The sequence below is a fragment of the Pterocles gutturalis genome, unplaced genomic scaffold (assembly GCF_000699245.1).
Source record: "Pterocles gutturalis isolate BGI_N339 unplaced genomic scaffold, ASM69924v1 scaffold34501, whole genome shotgun sequence".
Lineage (NCBI taxonomy): Eukaryota > Metazoa > Chordata > Aves > Pterocliformes > Pteroclidae > Pterocles > Pterocles gutturalis.
In genome coordinates, this window is record NW_010104152.1 from 9,796 (window position 1) to 28,217 (window position 18,422).

The window sequence follows — 18,422 nt, forward strand, 5'->3', positions numbered from 1 at the left end:
CAGTCTTCTCCCCCTCCCCAGTTACAGCAGAGGCGATGTTGTAAATGGGCCAGAACGGCACAGTGGCAGAACACGCTGGTTGCTGGCTCCCGACAGGGTGTCGATACCAACCGTCTGCCCCGTAGGGCTGTCTAGGCGTGGAAAGAAGTTAAAATTTAATAACTCTAAGAATACATTTGTCCTTGATGACTTCTTTTACTCCAAGACAGCAGCAAATGAAGTGTATGCTGTTCAGAGGTGTACGAGACATCACCAAGCTAGAAAACAAAACCAGGCTGATCAGACTGGAATCAAAGAACGGATTATCCTAGCGTGCATCTAAAACTTCATTGTCAGTGTGCTGGAGATTCTGCACATTCTGTTTCAGACGTTTGTTGATTTAGATACAGCTCCTGTGGCGATCCATCACCCGCGCCCCCGATGCAAAGGGCTGCTGGATCTCCGCTTCATCTGCCCCAGCGCCAGCCTGCATTTGCTGGTCAGTCAAGTGTTTTGTAAACAGTTAAGATTTATTATACAAAACATAATTTTAAGTTTAACACAGTCTCGGCATTTTAAATATTTACAACCACCACCAGTCTTCTGGAGTAGCTTCCACACAGCAGCACACCACGGTAAGCAGGTAACTGATGGAAGGATTTGTTAAAGAACCAGTACGAACCCTGCAGGAGGCTGCGGCACTGTCAGAGCCAGTCTCCAGGGAGGCTGGGTTCTAGTTTGATAACATATCGTTAAGACAGCAGCCAGTCTGTGCATCCTTCAGAAGCGTATTTACCACATCGTAGAACTTGTGATCGTAAGCCAGTCTGTAGTACGTGTAGATGTCTTCACAGAAAGTGAGCAGCTTCTTCAGATTTTTCAGAGCAGCATCAGTAGGGGGGTGTTGTTTAACTCTGAAAATAATTGTATGTATAATAGAAATAGGCAGGCTTCGATTATCAGACTATCTTGCTATAGAACTATCCAAACTACATTATTTAAAGAAGACGTTGTGTTCAACATGTACACTGGATTCTCTTGGTTATTTTGCTCTGAATAATTTTTAAAAAGATGTGATCTGACCAGCGCTAAGGCACCCTATTTATTCAGCTCAATAAAAATGGTAGATCCAGGGCTATGCTTAAGGAACTGAAGAGATCTCTAGTCCCAATGTGCTACACTTGGCCCCATCAAAGGTTTTAACCATTTGAAGACTCTCATGCTATTAAACACACAGCGGCTGCTCTGAAGTAGCCTGTGGAAAAGAAAGTCCCAGTTTGACTGTAGAGCTACTTACTTCTTAGCGATCTCCTCAAATATGCCAGGCTTCAGTGGTCTTTGTTGCTTAAATTCCTCCAAGTAAGTGAAGTCTCCCCTGGTGATCACTTGTTGATACAGAACTTCAGCCCAGTCTGGAACAAACTCGTAAGCATCAGCTACAATAGCTGCCTGCGGGGAGAACAGACGCGGGAATTACTGAGCAGGGAGAATTTATTCTTGCACAGAAAAATTCCTATACCTAAAATATTCTAGGGCTTCTGTTTGGCCCATCTCTTGAGGCCGTTCTTGAGAGCAGCTGTGTTCCAGAGAAATTGCTGCAAATAATTTTCCTTAACCCCTAAACAAGATGTCAGAGCAGGGGGGGTTGTTCTCTTTAAAAAGCCCTTTTCTTTCTTATTTCCAAATTTACAAAATGATGGATGCCAACATAGATTAGATTTCAGGGCTCTAGTGCAGACTCACAGCAGCACGAGAGCTGCTGGAGAGCCCAGGTCCCAGCTGTGCGATGGCCGCGAGCCAGCAAGGGCTGCTGAGGGCTGCAATCCTCTCCAGGACCTGCAGCCGTACGACGGTTAATGGTCACAGGACTTGGTGGCTACGTGGAAGAGCTGAGCATTACGGAGCCGAGTGCTTCAGTACCTGCTGCTTCAAACCATCATTTTCAGAAAGAACAGCAGGTGAGGAAGCCAGACTTACTTGATAGAATCGAGGCAAGGACAGGACGGTGCCCATCAGGTTCTGTCTGTTCAGGTTGATCAGCATCGTGCTCTGGCCGGTGTTGAGGAAATGCAGCTGGAGGGTTATCAGCTTCGTCAGCCGACTGCAGCGCAAGGACTGGCGGACACAGGAGTCCTGTTTAATACAACAAAGACAACTACAAGCTTCTGAAGCACGTTTCTAGAGGAAAGTAACAAATATTCCTGAGAGCAACAATGAGTTCAGAGCTGTCCAGGATATCCTTTCAGATCACTGCGGTTTTATCACTGGCCATATTCCATTAGCTTCAAATGAAGCTTCACTCATCACAAATGCTACTTTCATCACAATCACCCCAGTTTTTAAACCCTCTTTATACTGTTCTGTTCTTGCCAGTTCAGCTCATAGTCACTCCTCTGTAACTGGGGAACCTAACTGCAGGCCTAGGTGTAAAGCCTGACCAGGGAGCAGCGCACTGCTCTGGGACACAACAGTGCCACTGAGACTGCTGGGGCACTGCCGAGCTGACAAGAGCAGGAGGCTCCTTTTCTGCTGGGACAGGATTCTGCACACCCTCCCGAGGGCAGCTCTGTTTGCTCTCCCAGTTCAGCCCACTCCATATGTGCTCCCAGTGCTGTCCAGATACAATTCCATCTCACTTTACCTTAGAATAACTTTCTGCTGCATCGATAAAGAGAGTCAGAGCTTTCATCAGCAGTTTCTTTAAGTTTGCAACATCCTGAAGAGACTCTTCTGAAATGGGGAAAGAAAAAGAATAACCAATTATTTATACAGGTGACAAAGTTACAAAAAAACACCTCCTGGTACCAGGTCTGTCCCCAGTGGTGCTTCAGAAAGCAACAGAAGACTTAAAAGAAATTTTCATATTAAAAAACCACCAAGAAACGGCGATGCCTGTTCAGTTCATGGATCAGAGCTATTGCTGGGACCTAGTCATGGGACTGAAGAACTGAAAGAAACCACATTTGTGGTAGAGAAAGAACTGATTATTACCAGATAAATTCAGTTACCAGAACACCACGGACAATCTAAACTACATTCACCCCTCACATCTTCCTGAAACACCTTCTCGGTTGTGCAGCTTCCACTCACCCCATGGCTGAGAGTCGATGAGTTTGAGCTGTATGCAAGCAGCAGCCTCGTGGTTCTCTCCAATTTCCCGACACATGCTGAAGCACAGGGCGATCATGTTGTGCTTCTCACTGTCCCCCGGGCGGCAGCGCTTGATGTAATCCAGCAGAGCCGTCTTCAGGGTCCCGCTCTGGTCACACGAAGGAATATCAGAGTAAGATTCGAAAAAGGTTTTTTAATTCACATTTTAGTACCCACAAGGAAATCTCTTCTGGTACAATTCTCCAAAAAGTGATCATTATGCTCTTTGCGGTTTCTCCACTTTATTTTAAAACAACATCAATATTATATTTGGGCTTAACTACATCATGTCAGGTACGAAAATCCAGCACCTGTGCATTTATTTACATACAAATGTCAAAACTGACATTTATTATTTTATGTTACAAGAAAGCTAGAAATATTTATGATTTTTAAAAACCCATAAAACATTAACTGGAAGTAAAACCAAAGCAGGACATAAAAACTCAAAGTGACATTCCCAAGTGTGACATTTCAATGCTGCTCTCATTGCAGCACTGGATTAATTAGAACAATTAAACTAAAACCAGAATAAAACCTAGAATTAATTTATTCATATGAAACTTGAATAACACTTCCTGCACTCCAGTAATAAAAATGCCCAGATAATTCCACCTTGTTGTCTAAATATTAGTTTCTGATGTAGCCACGCAGTTCTCTGACAGCTTTCTCCCCTTAATCCCCCTCCACCTACTGGGTCTAATTTCTTCCTCATGAGCACTTCGAAGTAGTGTTTCTCGTGCAGCAGTTCGAAGATGTAGGTCATTTCATTGTATCTGCCAATTCCGGTGAGGAGACGAACCTGTGGAAATACCAGGGGTAAGTCTGGAGCTCAAAGTCAAGCAGAAAGCTCCTCTCTCGGTGCGACACAGGCGGTGCTGTGCCAGGCGACACAGCCGGTGCTGCGAGCTGCAGCAGGCAGGAACATGTTCCCTTACAGCCACGGAGGTTTTCTTTTTAAACCAACCTACTGCATCTTGTTTACTGTGAGGTGAAAGGACGTAATTTTGCCAAACACAAATACGCAGTGAACCTTTCAGCTATGACACCATTATATCTCGCATGTCTCGGACTCCAGGAGCCCTCTCAAGGCAGGAATTAACGCTGCACGACAGCCCAGTAACACAAGCCATCACACTTCACCAGCAGCTGAACTACTTCGACACCCCCATTCCGATTCACTGCACTGCTGCCGCCTCGCCATTCCACTGTCTCCACCTCTGGTTTTCCAGAGAAGTCTTCCAAGAGCTTCTGTGACATGAACGTCATCCCCTGCGCCCGCTTTCAGCTCCAGGGCCAGGCAGGACAAGACCAGCCACCCCGAGGCGAGACCGCTCTCCGTTCATCACCCACCTACTCCCCGTGCACCGCTCACGAGCAGGGGTTTGCTAACGGGGATGTGGGAACCCTCGTACAGCGCCCGGAGACACACGCACGGCATCAGGCACGTACCACCAGCCCGTACTCTTCCTTAGGTGCCAGATGCTCATCCGTGAGGAGCCGCGCTGCTTGGAGGACTCGGGTGATTCCTTCCATGTGGCAAGTCAGGCTGAAGCAGTTATGGGCCACAATCAGCAGCTCTGTAACTGAAGAACAGAACAACTCGGGTATTTCAGCTCGTTAGCTGGGGAAGTTAATTGTTTTCCCTCTCTCCAGAGGCGATGCCGTCTCTGCAGAGCATACACAACCCTTCCAGTTACAGACAACAGAACTGGAGGAGACGGTTGAGCTATGATGGTTCTCTCCTGTGCACTTTTAAGAAAGAACAGTTTCTGTAACAGCGTGCATTCAGCCTGCCTTCTCAGTCTGGGGGAACGTCTGAGGGTCTGGATCATTTTCCGAAGCGTTATTTTATTCCACACAGAAAACTTCCAGCCTCCTCCACCCAAAGCTGATTGACAGGTGTATGAGAATTCAGCAGCACCCCACTAGTACCAGCCAGCTCTGCCGCTGAAGGGAAGGCCACGAGTTTTGCATCTGGGTTTGAAAAACCATAAATTCCACACGCTGAGCTAAACCAGCACATCTGAGCCGGTCCATTTTCCCTGGAAGGCCTGATCTGATACGGCAAGGCAATACTCACACCAAAATCTTATCTTCATTCCTTTTTCTCAGAGATGGACTGCCCATAACAAATCTTTTTTAAAACCAGTCCAAACCCGCAGTTTGCTGGCTAGCAGTGGCAAAGCCGTACCAAAGCACCTTGGCTACGTCTCACAGACTCAGTGACAACACCTCCACGGTATATAAAGCTGCAAAGTGTAAAATGGAGTTTTGTAACAAGCGATGTAGAACGTTAGCTTAGCAAATGGATAAAGAAAGCCGTTGCTAATTGTGAGTAATATGAGGAAAGTCACAATACCCTCCTTCTGTAACATATAATGACAGAAGTTCAGGTAACTCGCTGACTGCCGTTCCCAGCTGTCGGCACAAAAAAAAAAAAAATCTATATTTTGTTTGGAAAGTAAATTGATGCAACACTTAAGCAACATGCTCATTTCCTGTGCATACGCTCAGATCTATTACTTTAATATCAAATTTGGGAGCAGTAATAGATACTTCCACCAGCATTGCTTTTATTCTCTGTGATTTTAAACCAAGTGATGCCCTGTTCAGCGATGCACCAGTTACATCGCGTATCATTTGCCATTTACTTACTGCATGACAGCTCCCCACGTGGTACAGAGGAAATTTTGTCCAGTAACTTCATCCCAACCAAGGTGTGATCCTGGCACAGCTTAGCAAGCTGCAGGAATAAGCTGCAGGGTTTGAAACCTGTTTCTGTCCTGAGTCCACAGAGAGAGGGAGTTATGTCACAAGTGCTAATGTTCAGGATTAGCTACATTAACAGGAAAAAAACCAAATGAATATAACTTCACCCAGGCTGACCTAGGAGTTGGAAATGCAATTCCAAAGACCCTTTTGATCTTATTGCTTAAATTTAAGAATCAGATACTACCTTCCAGTTCAAGCCAATGAAATCCTGTTGAACAGCTGTATTGCTGCTGTTACTGCACCTACAATTTCACAAATCCCGTAGGCTGCTGCTGCTGAAAAAAAGAACATTTCTTTCTTCCTTACACAACCCAGTTCTAGCCCATCCCTTGCAGTGGCTCTGATTCATACTCTCCCATGAACCAGCTCAACTTATGAACTCAGCAAAAAACTCTTCTCTTCTGGATTTGCTTTCTGCTGGGTTAAGAACTTGCCTCTTCTGAGGGAGGTGAACCAGATCATCATCCCCCAAGTGAAGGGGTACATGGGCAGCAGCAACAGTGAGGGGAAGCAGAGTGGAAGACAGCAGGAGCAGAGGAGGGCACACCAGGACTCACAAATCTCCATCTGATGGCTCATTGTTTCTAAACCCTTAAATTTACATCCATAAAAAAGAAAACCTTAAATACTGCAACACCACACTGGACAGAAAAATAATGAAAACAGACATTTGTATAAAACCTTATGCAAGGTATACAAGGCTTACAAACATTAAACAAGAGCTGCCCAAACGTTACTGACTATAATCAGCACTCAAATAGCTCGAGAGCAAGGAGTTTTTTTCAGATGCACAAACTTCCCACTTACAAACCAAAAATACTAAAATATAAGATCAAGCCTCTTTACTACCTTTCCCTTCTGAAGATGCCAATAATTCCTGCATGATTTCTTCAGCCACAAGCTCTGCCACAGTATCAGGCTGGAGACCCTGGGTGGTGATGAACGCCTGAGCTTTCCGGCACCTGTCCGGCTGGCGGGACGACAGAATTGCTCGAAGCACTTTCTCAGGGTCATGGGCTGACATCTCACTGTAGGAGCAGTTCAGTTCCTAAGAAGCAAACGTACACTCAGCAGATTCTGCACAGCAAAAATTCCAGTCCAGAACATCTATCGACCTGCAGTACATCTTAACAATGAGCTGATGCTAGAGGAGAGCGCTGGAGAAGCAGACACAACTCCGTTTCAAAAAAACGCAAACATACTCTGTCCTTGTACCAGTTAATAGTGCTTCCATCTTCAGTACTAACATTCTCCAGATTGGGATGGCATGTAAGTACTTTGTATTTGAAGCTAAATACTCACAGAGGTGTCCCATGAACAGAGATGCTTTCCTGAACCAAATATAAACCTTGACACTTAAAGTACCTCGCAGATAGACAGGAATATTTCCTCTCAAACAAGGAATTGTGTTTTACTGCAGAAGTTTTACTTACGAGGTTCCTTCTCCTCTTCTCTACACACCACAAGCTCTCAGTGAAAAAGATACAGTAGTTTTACATGTGCTACCTTTGGAAGAGGAGTTTGTGAGGCTCTGTAAATACTCTGCTGTAACATACTGCAACTTTACAAACTTACATTTTTAGATTTATTTCTATCTCACAAACACAGTGATCAACTCTCAATTCACAAGTATGGACACCCAGCTTCAGGCGAGAAGGACATGGGTGCTACAAAGGGGAACAAACCACTCGTAGGACGACTTCTCGGTAGCTCAAACCTAAAGCATTCACTCTGAATATTCAAGGCATGAAGAATTCTGTAGGAAAATCTAAGAACCTTTGTGATAAAGTCGACACTAATATTTTCAGCACATAAACTGCTGGTTTTATTCATAAAAAACTAATGCTACGTTCCAAAAACACAGACCGAGTAGCATGGAAAGGGGTTCTGTACCCTGAACGAAGCGTTCAGCAGCACCGTCTGGAGAAGGAGCAGATGTGGGCTGCTGGCAATCACGAAGGTCAAGGAGCAGAGAGGCAGCAAACAACAATCTGCTACTTCTCCTACCACTGTCTGCATCAAATCACTTGGAACTTACTCGCCACTCCTCTGAGCAGCCGTTGCGTGGAGCCTGCAGAAGGTTTAGCAGAGAGGTGCTCTAAGGGAGCTGCTAGCTCTTTGTCTACTTCTGGGTCAGTGTTGGTTACGAAGGCATCCCACAAGAAAGGTCTAAAGCAAAGTGCTAGGTGAACAACAGATGCTGGAAAGATCATAACAAAGGCACAGCAAAGAGACACCGCTGAAATCTGCCTTAGGGGAGTCAGAGGAAGGGGCCTGGGGAGCTGGGAGTTGAGCTCCGTTCAGCACTTCATGCCTAGGAAGCACGTGGCCATTCTTCCACAGAAAGGCTTGGTCACGTCACCCTCTGAAGCTTGTTTCAGGCACCTGATGAGTACTTTCACCACTCTCTATCCTCACCTCCACAGCACAGCCTGATACAAACCACTCATTTCTTCAACAACATTACTAGACACTTACCTTGGAAAGTTCATACAAACAGAGAACCTGTCTGCAGTAGTTTCTCCCATGGACACATTCATCTATGAGAGCCTTCAGACTGAGAACAACCTCATCGTCTGGAGATGGAGCCACAATGTGTGTCCAGTCTTCTAAGCTCGATGCTGGAAACAAAAATACTGTGAATTCCTTTCTCATAAAGACAGGTAACACCAACAAGCCTTACACTGGGAGCAAAACTCCAGAAATCTGAACCTAATACAGAATGTTTCCTCAGTCTTTGAAAACTGAACTCTTGACACGTGTGGGGTAGTTTGGGGTTTTTTTAAAGTTTTAGGATAGAAACAGTATGACAGAACACAAATGATCCAGAATATCCAAAATAGTATCTTAGATTTGAAATCCAAAGCACAAGAGAGCATTAAGGGTTCAGAAGATCGCTTAGGTTTCATTTACTCTCTTCTATTCCTATTAAGCTTTATACACGTTAGTGTTAGAAAGTAATGTTCCAGCTGACAGCTTCCTCATTCAGGCTTCATAACTATGCACAGAGTGCTTTACATAAAAACATCATCAGCCGTAGCCTTGCTATCCATAAGAAACACTGGACCCTCTATAATGTACAACGAATTCAGAGAAAATATTAATTAAAGCATTTCCATGTTTCAGCTCCGGAAACACACCCAAGATGTCCTACGGTGTGTACTCCAAAAGCAGGAGCGCAGATGCAGTTCAGTGCTACGTTACTGGAAGAGAATTGTGAACTATCGAAAATGACCAGTTAAGAGCCTAGAGAAACTCTGCACAGAATCGTCCTGCCTGGAGCACACACAAGCAAGGTATATTACAAGCCTTAAATTCCTTTCACCAGGGGATTTGTGAACCAAGGAGACAACCTGCTGCCAGGAAGACCTTATTTCCTGCAGAAATTCTGGGGGAAATCAGGAAGAATGAGTGGAACCCCAAGGAGGGTATTAATTGGTTAGTGTCACTTACTGCTTGGGACTCTGCCCGGCTGAGACGTGCTGCTTTCAGATGTCTTCTCTCTCACTGCAAGGAGAGTCTGAATATCTGTGTGTAACTTGCCTAGATCAGCCTCCCCTGAGGCCAGAGCTCTGCAATGCAACACCAGCGACACATCTCTGTTGGGGAAATGGAAGTACCGACAAACACGGCTGGCTTCATGCACGCTTCCTTCATCAAGAAGGCATCCGATGAGAAACTTGAGAGATTCCTCCTCCTGGTCTGTCAGGGTCTGTTGGGACTCTGGGAATGCCAGCCCCTCTAGTTTTAAGTACTCTGGTGTGTTCAGAGCAGGTAGCTTTGAAAAAGAAAACTCCTTAGCTAAGTTATCAAAGGTAAGATCCCCATTCTCTACAACATGGGAGGAAAATCTCGACTTGCCTGACCCCTCATCTGTGGATAACGTTTGTTGTGCAATGCGACAAATCCAGATCTGTTTCTCTATTTCTTCTAATTTGTGCAGTGACATCGAGTCATCCTTGGCTAGCCAATGGCCAGCTAGGGTAAGCAACAAATGTCTCTCCATAATGCTGTTTATCTTCTCGTCAGCTAAAGATTCAAACACCGTGTTTGCCTGATTAACAAAAAAATCAGATGCAGCTTTGCTGGAGATTGAATTTTTCATGAAGCTGTCGTTACATTTTTTCCAGAATTCAATTCTTGTCTGGTTTTGATGCCACTGTCCAGTGTCTCTTAAACGATGCAGATCTCTTAAAACCTGCAAAATTCACAAAGGTATTAAACATATTTCCACAACAGAAAAATCACACTGGATGGCTAGAATCTTAAAAAACTGAATTAAGTGTCCAAATATCTATTTTTCTCACCAAATAAAACTGATTGTATAGCAAGTAAAAAAAGTAAGAGACTAAGGAAAGCTACACTGTCCTTTTCGGCTCAGCGTTTATAGTCAACTTGTGTGGAGTACTTGCATTTAAAACAAAAAGTGATTTGAAGAAAACTTTGTGTTTCAGGAAGACCAAGAAGTAACATTCTCGATTCTGCCAGTAATAGGTGCGTTAAGAGGTGAATATAATTAATTAACTATACTGTACCTCTTGGGTAACGACGTTGTCCACGGGCAATTCAGCTAGCGCTGCTACCTCCTGAGCCAGCGAGAACATTCCCTTCTCTTGCAGCTGCTCCAGAATTGATCTGCACTCACTCTGGAACGTCTCCATACGGTAACCGGTTAGGATGGAGCGATTAATCGATACGGAGGAATTCTTCAGGGTCTCACTGAGTGCACAGAGTTTCTTCACATAAGGGCCTGTTTTAAGAGTAGAAACAATTTAAGGCAGCTGGTTTTTACACTTGGGGAAATTCTACTTCTTTCAGCATGCAACCCTGCCAAAGGAGGAGCATAGATTTCACACTCTAAACCTTTAATGAGACTCAAAATAAGCTCTAAATCCACAACTAAAATACTTCTGTCAATAATCTGTGTGCTCATCAACACTTGCATGGAACATTCTCCCAAACAGACTCACACATGCAATCACATTTTCACCACTGCAATTCACCGTAAGGACCAACTCTGGTTATATAAATTCTTACCCAAAAATAAAACAATATGAATACCCTTAAACATGTTCAGTTGCTCCAAAAACATGTATGTGGTCTTCAGATTAAAGCAGTAATATCACCTAACAGAGGAAGCTGTATTTACCATCCAGTAGAAGATTATCTGCTGCAGCAAACAGCTGTAAGAGCTTTCCTAATTCATATTCCGTTCTGCATTGCTGCATCAGCAATTCAAGAAGAAACAACGCTTGTGATTCCAACCACTGCACAGGTAGTTCTGAAGCTGCTGGCTCATCTTCAGTTTTAAGCTGCGTAGATAAAGGTTTTTAAGTGTTGGGTTTTGGGGTTCTTGTAAATATATTCTGCATTTTGGTGGGAATTGCACTGGGAATGGAAGGTGTACCAGATCTATCTCCTTCTCTAAGAAACAACGACCTGCCATTCCCGAGGGCACACTGATCCATCACTGATGTACATTTGACTTCGCTCTGAAAGTAGTAAATTTTATAGCAGAGTGACCACCAACTCCTCCTGGTAATCATGGAAGAGAGAAAAGAAGCGAGAAGGATCAGAAATGGAAAGGTAAAATAAATTACTCGATTAATAGCTCATCATAGAGCTGTATACTTTGTAAGCATATCCAGTATGTGAGTGGCACACAGGAAAGGAAACTGATCTAGCCTTAGCCTGAATTGCAGGAAGGAAAACCACTAATGACATGGAATGCTAGTTACCAAGATATTTGAGGAACTAGAAAATTGTGATGGAAAGGAAAGAACTGAAATAATTTGTGAAAATATCTGTACGTGAGAAACAGGCACACTGCATGAAAACACTTTGGTCCTCTTAAAACCAACAGCTAAATCAGTGTTTTAATCAAAGGATGCAATTCTGTTCACCGAGTCACTTTCAAAGAAAGTCTGGGCAATTTCTGACAACGACTGAAACTAAAGCAATATCGCAGACTTGGTCAGAAACTTTGAAACACAGTCAAAAAACAGATAGTCCCTATAAGTCACTGATTTATCAGCTCAGTATTGACCTGCCCTGGTCAATATAGAACAGAGAATATCCCACGCTTACTCACCACAAATAATTCCACTTGACCAACAGTGGTACTACTTGATGCAATGCCAACCTTCAAACAGTAAACTGCTCGCACAAGGAGGATGTCAGTGTATCTCAATCTGCCCGTATCAACTTAACACAACATGATTTAGAAAAATACATCGCTTTTTGAATTGTCAAAAACATTTTTCCGTCAACCACCAGCAATAAAAAGAATCTGCTGAAACCTACTGCTTCACAGATCAGCTCCTAGATCATTCTAAGCATCCTCTGTTTTGTTATTTTCCTACACGATGCCTGTCAGATTCAAATAAGGGAAGACCTTAGCAAAGACATTTAGAGAAAATGAATTTGCTTACTTTTGTGAGACTTTCCTGAAACTTGTCCAGTTTGGTTTTAGCTTCATTGTATTTTTTACAGTTCATACATAGTTCGTACATCTCCAGTATATACAGCAAAGGGGAATCCTTTAAGACACAAAAACAGGTTATAATTCTTTCCTAAAAGTCCCTCAATAAATGTAGAATTGGTCTTCCTCAGTACCAGAACAATAAAGCTCTCATTTATCAAAATTGCATGCAGGGCTGATACATTATCTGCAAATTTGTAATAGTTGGAAGAAATTCCATTCAAAGATCTTCTTACTGACCAGGATTTTCGGTGGATTATGCCCAGGTTATCTAGGCTACAAACAGCAAGACAGAGGAGGAATCTACAGGCCATCTCCTCGCCCAGATGATTTGAGATACACTCACGTATACCACCACGAAGGCATCACCTCACCTTTAAAAAGAGCTGGAAGCCATTTAGGAGTGGTTTATTTTTTTGCTTTCTTAAAAAGACTTTCCAGATAACCGATAGGTCATGAAGATCCCATTCGTGATCTTCTGCTGAGCTTTGAATATGGTGTGTCGCTTCAGCTCTAGTAATATCATCCGCAGTAGTAATTATCCAAATGCAGAGACAATGAATAATGTTTGCATCCTGTCAAGTAACAAAAATTACGGTTTTGTAATAACCAGAGACAAACATCACCTCACTAAATTGGCCAAATGTGTCATAGTATTCACAATCAACTACAAAACCAGAAAAACACTTGATGAATGCAACCTGCATATCTACCATTTAACGTAATTATGCACAACCATCACTTTTTAATTATTTATCTAAAAGATAAATAAGTTCATCAATACTCACTTGGAAGCATGCTGCTAAAACACTCAGAATGGGAACGTGCTCTCTCAGTCCTTCAGTCAAAAGGTAACGTGAAGGGTTGGGATTCTCCTGACACCGAAAAAGGATTTGAAACAGACTATCTGCATCTTTGCTCCTGAGCACGCTGGCAGCACTGTTTTCAGGACACCCTGCACCAGGACACAGAAATGGCAACCTCTCCAATGCCAGCATCAGGTGATCTTGTAAAACGGGGGTGAAATGTTGAAGGACAGCAATGACCTAGGAAAAGAGAACCAAAAGCATCCATACAGAGTGAGATCCCAAGAGAACGAGGGGGAAGAAGGACTGAAGGTATAAATACACAGAAAAGACAAAAAAAACATTCTTCGAATTTCATTTTCTATAACATTTTTTAGAGACCTAAAGGGGAAAAAGTGTTCCACAGGTGTGAATTACTCTAATAAACTTAGTCCTGTGTTAGTTTTTCACATACCAAGAGGGAGAAAAAAGTTAAAAAGTTGGGAAATCCGGCTGAAGGGCTATCATAATCAGAGCACATCGACCAGCCCAAGACAACTTCTATCTCCCTGGAAACTTTTGTCTTCACAACATGATATTCTCTTGTTAATAGAATCTATTTTTTTAGGAACATTCTTGATAAACTCTATCTTCACTTAGAATCGCACACAGATAGCTCACCTCATCGGGCTGGTAGCTGTACAGCTGGGTTTGGATGATGAACTGCAGCCAGTCGTTGGATTTGGCACATTCCACCAGGTAAGATGTACTCAGCCTGATATGATGGAGTTTACAGAACTGCATTACCAAGGACCACTGCCTTCTAGAGTCACTCGATGTCCTGCATGGAATTTAAAGAGCTTCAGCTGTAATTAACTGGTCTTTATACCAGATGTTAACAATGTATAAACTCATCTGGCCCGAGATCCACTGCCTGAAAATGGCAACACCAGCCCTTCCGCTGACTTCACGGCAGATCGGGTCGCTTTCCGCGGTGGGAGCTTCCATACTACACCCGCTGGACGCTCCCACCCACCACGGCAGGTATGTCGTCCTACCTTGACAATGCAGGCTTTGAAAAGAAGTCAACAATCTTCACTCCTAAGCTTGGTGCAAGAGTTCTGTGGAACAGCGAGTCCAACACGCTGACTGCACTTCCTTATTCTCGCCAACATACATCTGCGACCTCTACTGTTTGAAACACTAAGCCTCTATTCTAAATTCAAATATTGCTGTTCAGTTTACCACAATAAAACACACACGGATCTCTTTAATGTTATCTGAATACACAAACAGTAAAATTCAATGCACAATCTCAATTTTCCAGCATCATCCTTTAAATCATGTTTTCCTCACCTCTTTATTCCTTGATGCTCAACTGCATCCCAAAAGGCTTCTTCTAAGGAGATAAGAACTTCTGCTGCTGCTGCTTTTTCACCATCAGCCATTTTTGTTAACTTTACAACTGTTTAAAGAACAGTTTAAAAGATTGTGAGATGCTATTTGGGATTAGAGTAAAGGTAATATTTTCAAAAGTACCACGATCAACAAGCGGAGCAATCCTGTCAACGTGTTTCAATAACTATGCCAAGGCCGGCACCAAAGTGGCTTCACGATTTATGAGAAAGAATTTCAACTTTCAAATCAAATAACTTTTTTTTAAAAAAATAAGCTCTACTTAGAGTTTTAAATAACATATATAGTTTTAGAATGATCAGGAAAATATAAATAAATGCCAGTAGTTTCCTAGTTGGGACACTTGGGGACCTATAGTTAGAAATTCAGCTTTCTAAAGTTGTTCCTAGGATAAATTTAATCTCCCTACAGCTTTGAACATTTCATTTCACTGCAGCTGTAAGACAGTTTTCAAGTATGAAAGAAAAAAGAGATGTGATAATGTCCCTTTGTTTAATCCTCAAGTTACATCACTACAACGTTAGTCTGAACCTTTAAATAGTACACTGAACATCAGGCAGCTTTTTGAGAGTGTCTCTTCGATATTTCCACAATTCTGGCTGTATGTCATATTACAGTGCTCCTGCCTTATTGGCATGCCAGGTTCAAAACACACCTTCAAAATTAGTAAGAAGCAGGAATAAAAGAAGAGCAAAATCCTTAACTCTTGAAAGGACAGGATGCTTTTACTGCATTCCTGAGAAGTTAGGCACCATCTATCAATCCATCTCTGCTTCTCTTCCCAATAAATACACAGTACATGACTTTAAAACAAACAAAAGACACCCTTACCCAAAGAGTCTCTTATTTGACTGTGCTGAGATTCTTCATATTTAGTTCTGTAACTGAAAATTATGTTTGCAACTTTAAGATCGACTCTGAGTTTGAGGCTGTCAAGACCGAGCAATTCTAGAAAACACACGCAGGCTGCTCCTACTGAAGGTACACTGAAGAGAGAGAGAGCTAAAATATAGGCTTCCCTTCCTGCTTGCTGAATCCTGAAACAGAGAGAACACCAGTTAACACAGATGATATTTAACCAATTTTCACACACAAATATTCCCCATGTAAACAAGTACCTACAAGGTTTACTAAACTCAGAGACTTTATTAGCATGAAAGATATTTACAAACAAAAAGATTCATATTTATAAAAAAAAAACCTGTAGGTATGAGAATAAAGCCTCACACATGATAAGCACAGAGTTTGCAGTTTAACAAACTTTAACAAAAATTAAAGCCAATGTATTTACTATTACAATTAATAAAAAACACCTGTCAGCAGTTTCAGGGCAGAGTTTACAACCCAAGCAGCAACTGCACAAAGTGACAAAGGCACCCTAAAGGGTTCTACAGGGACTGGTGGATTGGTTATCTGAAATCTTTCCAGCCTAGTAGCCGACAAAATTCTGCATGCTTGAATGTCTTTTAAGCTATTAAGGTAAGTTTTCCTTTTTGCCCAAATCTTAGCTGTTTACATTATAACCCCCGAAGAAGTATCCGACTGTCATTTTGAGAAGACTTACAACTGTTTGGGGGATTTGCTCTTTACCAACTGCTGGACCAAAAATGTACCAAAAGCAAATGTTGGACGTCCATGGTGCAAGTAGTACAAAAAATCCATTCGTTCCATTATAGCATATTTGTTCACCAGTTCAGGGGAGGAAAAATGAGGAAAGTCACTTGATGCATCTAGAAAGCATATCATCGTTATTATAGGCTGAAAAACAGTTGAATCAAACATAGAAAAGCGCTTTCAGCTACAGAACATGAGATGGCACATACCTCTCCTCTTGCTCTAACTCAGATCTCAGCATACCCAAACCCCACTGAAATGCCAATTCTCATTCTAAAATCAGAACTCTACATGGCTTCTTAGGCCCTCAACTTGCTTTTAAAAGAAAATCCTGCTTTTCTATCTCATAATATCATTTAGGAAAAATTCAGTCTGTGCAGAGCTTAATGGCAAAAGGTAACCTATCTAGGAAGGACTTCATTTCAAAATACAATTTTGGTAAATGAGACTTTTTTTTTTTTTTTGTAAAATAAATGGTCTTTTGAATAAGTTTGTCTGTCAAATCATTCCACTGGAAGGTATTTTATCCCAGGTGCTCAGGCTAGAAAAGCACACAAAACTTGAAAGTTACATACCTGATACAGCAAGAGTATTTGTTGACTGCCAGCCAAATAATTTAGTGGGATCAAAGGGCACTAACGACTGAAAGATCAGAAACAAAACATATTGAGACAGCTTAAGATTTTCACATCAGACCATGCTTAAGCGTTTTGCTAAACTGTGGTTTTAGCAAAGCTAACACTTTCCTAATAATGAGTAATTTGTAGCATTTCTTCCAGCTTTCAGTTTATCTCATACCACAGATCTGAAGTAAAAGGCATTTGCCCCAAAATGTGTCATGACATTCCATAAGACACTGTCTTTAATTCTAAATTTCAATTTCCCTTAGACAATTAAAAACATTTTAATTTTTGTTAATACTAAACCCCCTGCCCATTGATCACAGCAAGAATATCACTCCTCTGACATTCCAGGAGTGCTGAAACTAAACACTGCAGATGTCTTTATGTGCCTGGCAGAGCCAGACTCACAGTATTTAGATGCCATTTAAAAAACAAAACAAAACAAAAAAACTGTTCAGAATGAAGCTATAAACTTTTGCTCCAAATTAAGGACACCACGGTGTTTCCCCCAACCCTCCAGGCTTTAGCTGAAAACAAGCTGTTCTTAGTTTACTTTTGTTCTGCCAAGAAATGCTACCGAGAAGTACTTTGTGTACCTGAACAAGATGGTAAAGAGAGATGTCAGGCGGCAAAACCCCATGAGGAGTACACGGGGGAAAGAGAGCAGCCTTGAGTTTGGGGTAAGGAGTCAATGCCATTTTTAAGAGCTGTGGATCAACTTTCTTTAGAGGTTTTTCTGTATCTTCATTCTGAAGAACCTACATTGCAAGGAAGCAAAATTATTTCATTAGGAAGAAGAAACTCCATTAAGATCATAATAAAACAATCTCTGAGTGTGCCAAACAAACTACCTCACAGGAATTGGAAATATGGTGACAACATAGGATGTGTATTTTTTTCCTGTAAAATCCTGTTAAGTTACATTAGACGTATCTTCAACAATACCTGATGTTTTAGGCTACCGTGCTATGTATCAAAAAACTATCTGCATTAATAAATTCTGTTCCAACATACAGTTCTCTGAGCGTTTTTCTTTTAAAAGTATAATCGTCTATAATATGCTTTTTGATCTCTATAGCACAATGAAACTGGCTAACACAATGTGATCAGTAAGCTGAAATTTTTTGTGTGTGTCCAGATTTTCAGGCTTTACAAAGAAAAATATGATAGCTGAAGTAGATTTATTTTTATTAACATATTCCTTTGGGTTTTCAACACCATGTGACAGCTTCTCCAAAAGCTTATCAAGAATTTGTACACAGTACCTGATCAATACCTCCAGGCGCATACACTGTAGTAGCGAGTGCCAACAGCGTACGTCCTTCCAGGAGCATACTGCTCACACTGGCTTGATTACTAGGAATCAGGATCTGAGCATTTGCTAGACTGGCCTGAAAAATCATCTTTGGATCTTAAAAGAAAAAAAGTGAGATTTAATTTCACACAAAACCAATATTAAATCATTAAATCATGCATTAAAACTGTTCTACAACTATGAGAAATGCTGAGTTTTCTATCTTTTGTTGTTAAGTGATTTTTCTCAACTTACTTATACATACAGATAAGCTGGTCTAAATTTTACCGAACTTTCCCCAATTT

General features: G+C 41.9%; 1 protein-coding gene across 1 annotated transcript in view; it reads right to left on the minus strand.

Moving 5' to 3' along the window:
* Positions 1 to 712: 712 nt before the first annotated feature.
* Positions 713 to 18,422, minus strand: part of SPG11 (spastic paraplegia 11 (autosomal recessive)) — a 26,119-nt gene continuing 8,409 nt past the window's right edge. The window contains 24 exon segments of the mRNA XM_010086970.1: positions 713 to 893; positions 1,277 to 1,428; positions 1,957 to 2,112; positions 2,621 to 2,709; positions 3,070 to 3,238; positions 3,824 to 3,931; positions 4,582 to 4,715; positions 5,788 to 5,886; positions 5,889 to 5,915; positions 6,754 to 6,952; positions 8,383 to 8,525; positions 9,358 to 10,102; positions 10,440 to 10,654; positions 11,054 to 11,216; positions 12,336 to 12,443; positions 12,760 to 12,960; positions 13,174 to 13,431; positions 13,852 to 14,011; positions 14,527 to 14,635; positions 15,418 to 15,623; positions 16,151 to 16,316; positions 16,776 to 16,842; positions 17,420 to 17,581; positions 18,089 to 18,234. Of these exon segments, the coding sequence (XP_010085272.1) occupies positions 713 to 893; positions 1,277 to 1,428; positions 1,957 to 2,112; positions 2,621 to 2,709; positions 3,070 to 3,238; positions 3,824 to 3,931; positions 4,582 to 4,715; positions 5,788 to 5,886; positions 5,889 to 5,915; positions 6,754 to 6,952; positions 8,383 to 8,525; positions 9,358 to 10,102; positions 10,440 to 10,654; positions 11,054 to 11,216; positions 12,336 to 12,443; positions 12,760 to 12,960; positions 13,174 to 13,431; positions 13,852 to 14,011; positions 14,527 to 14,635; positions 15,418 to 15,623; positions 16,151 to 16,316; positions 16,776 to 16,842; positions 17,420 to 17,581; positions 18,089 to 18,234 (4,163 nt within the window).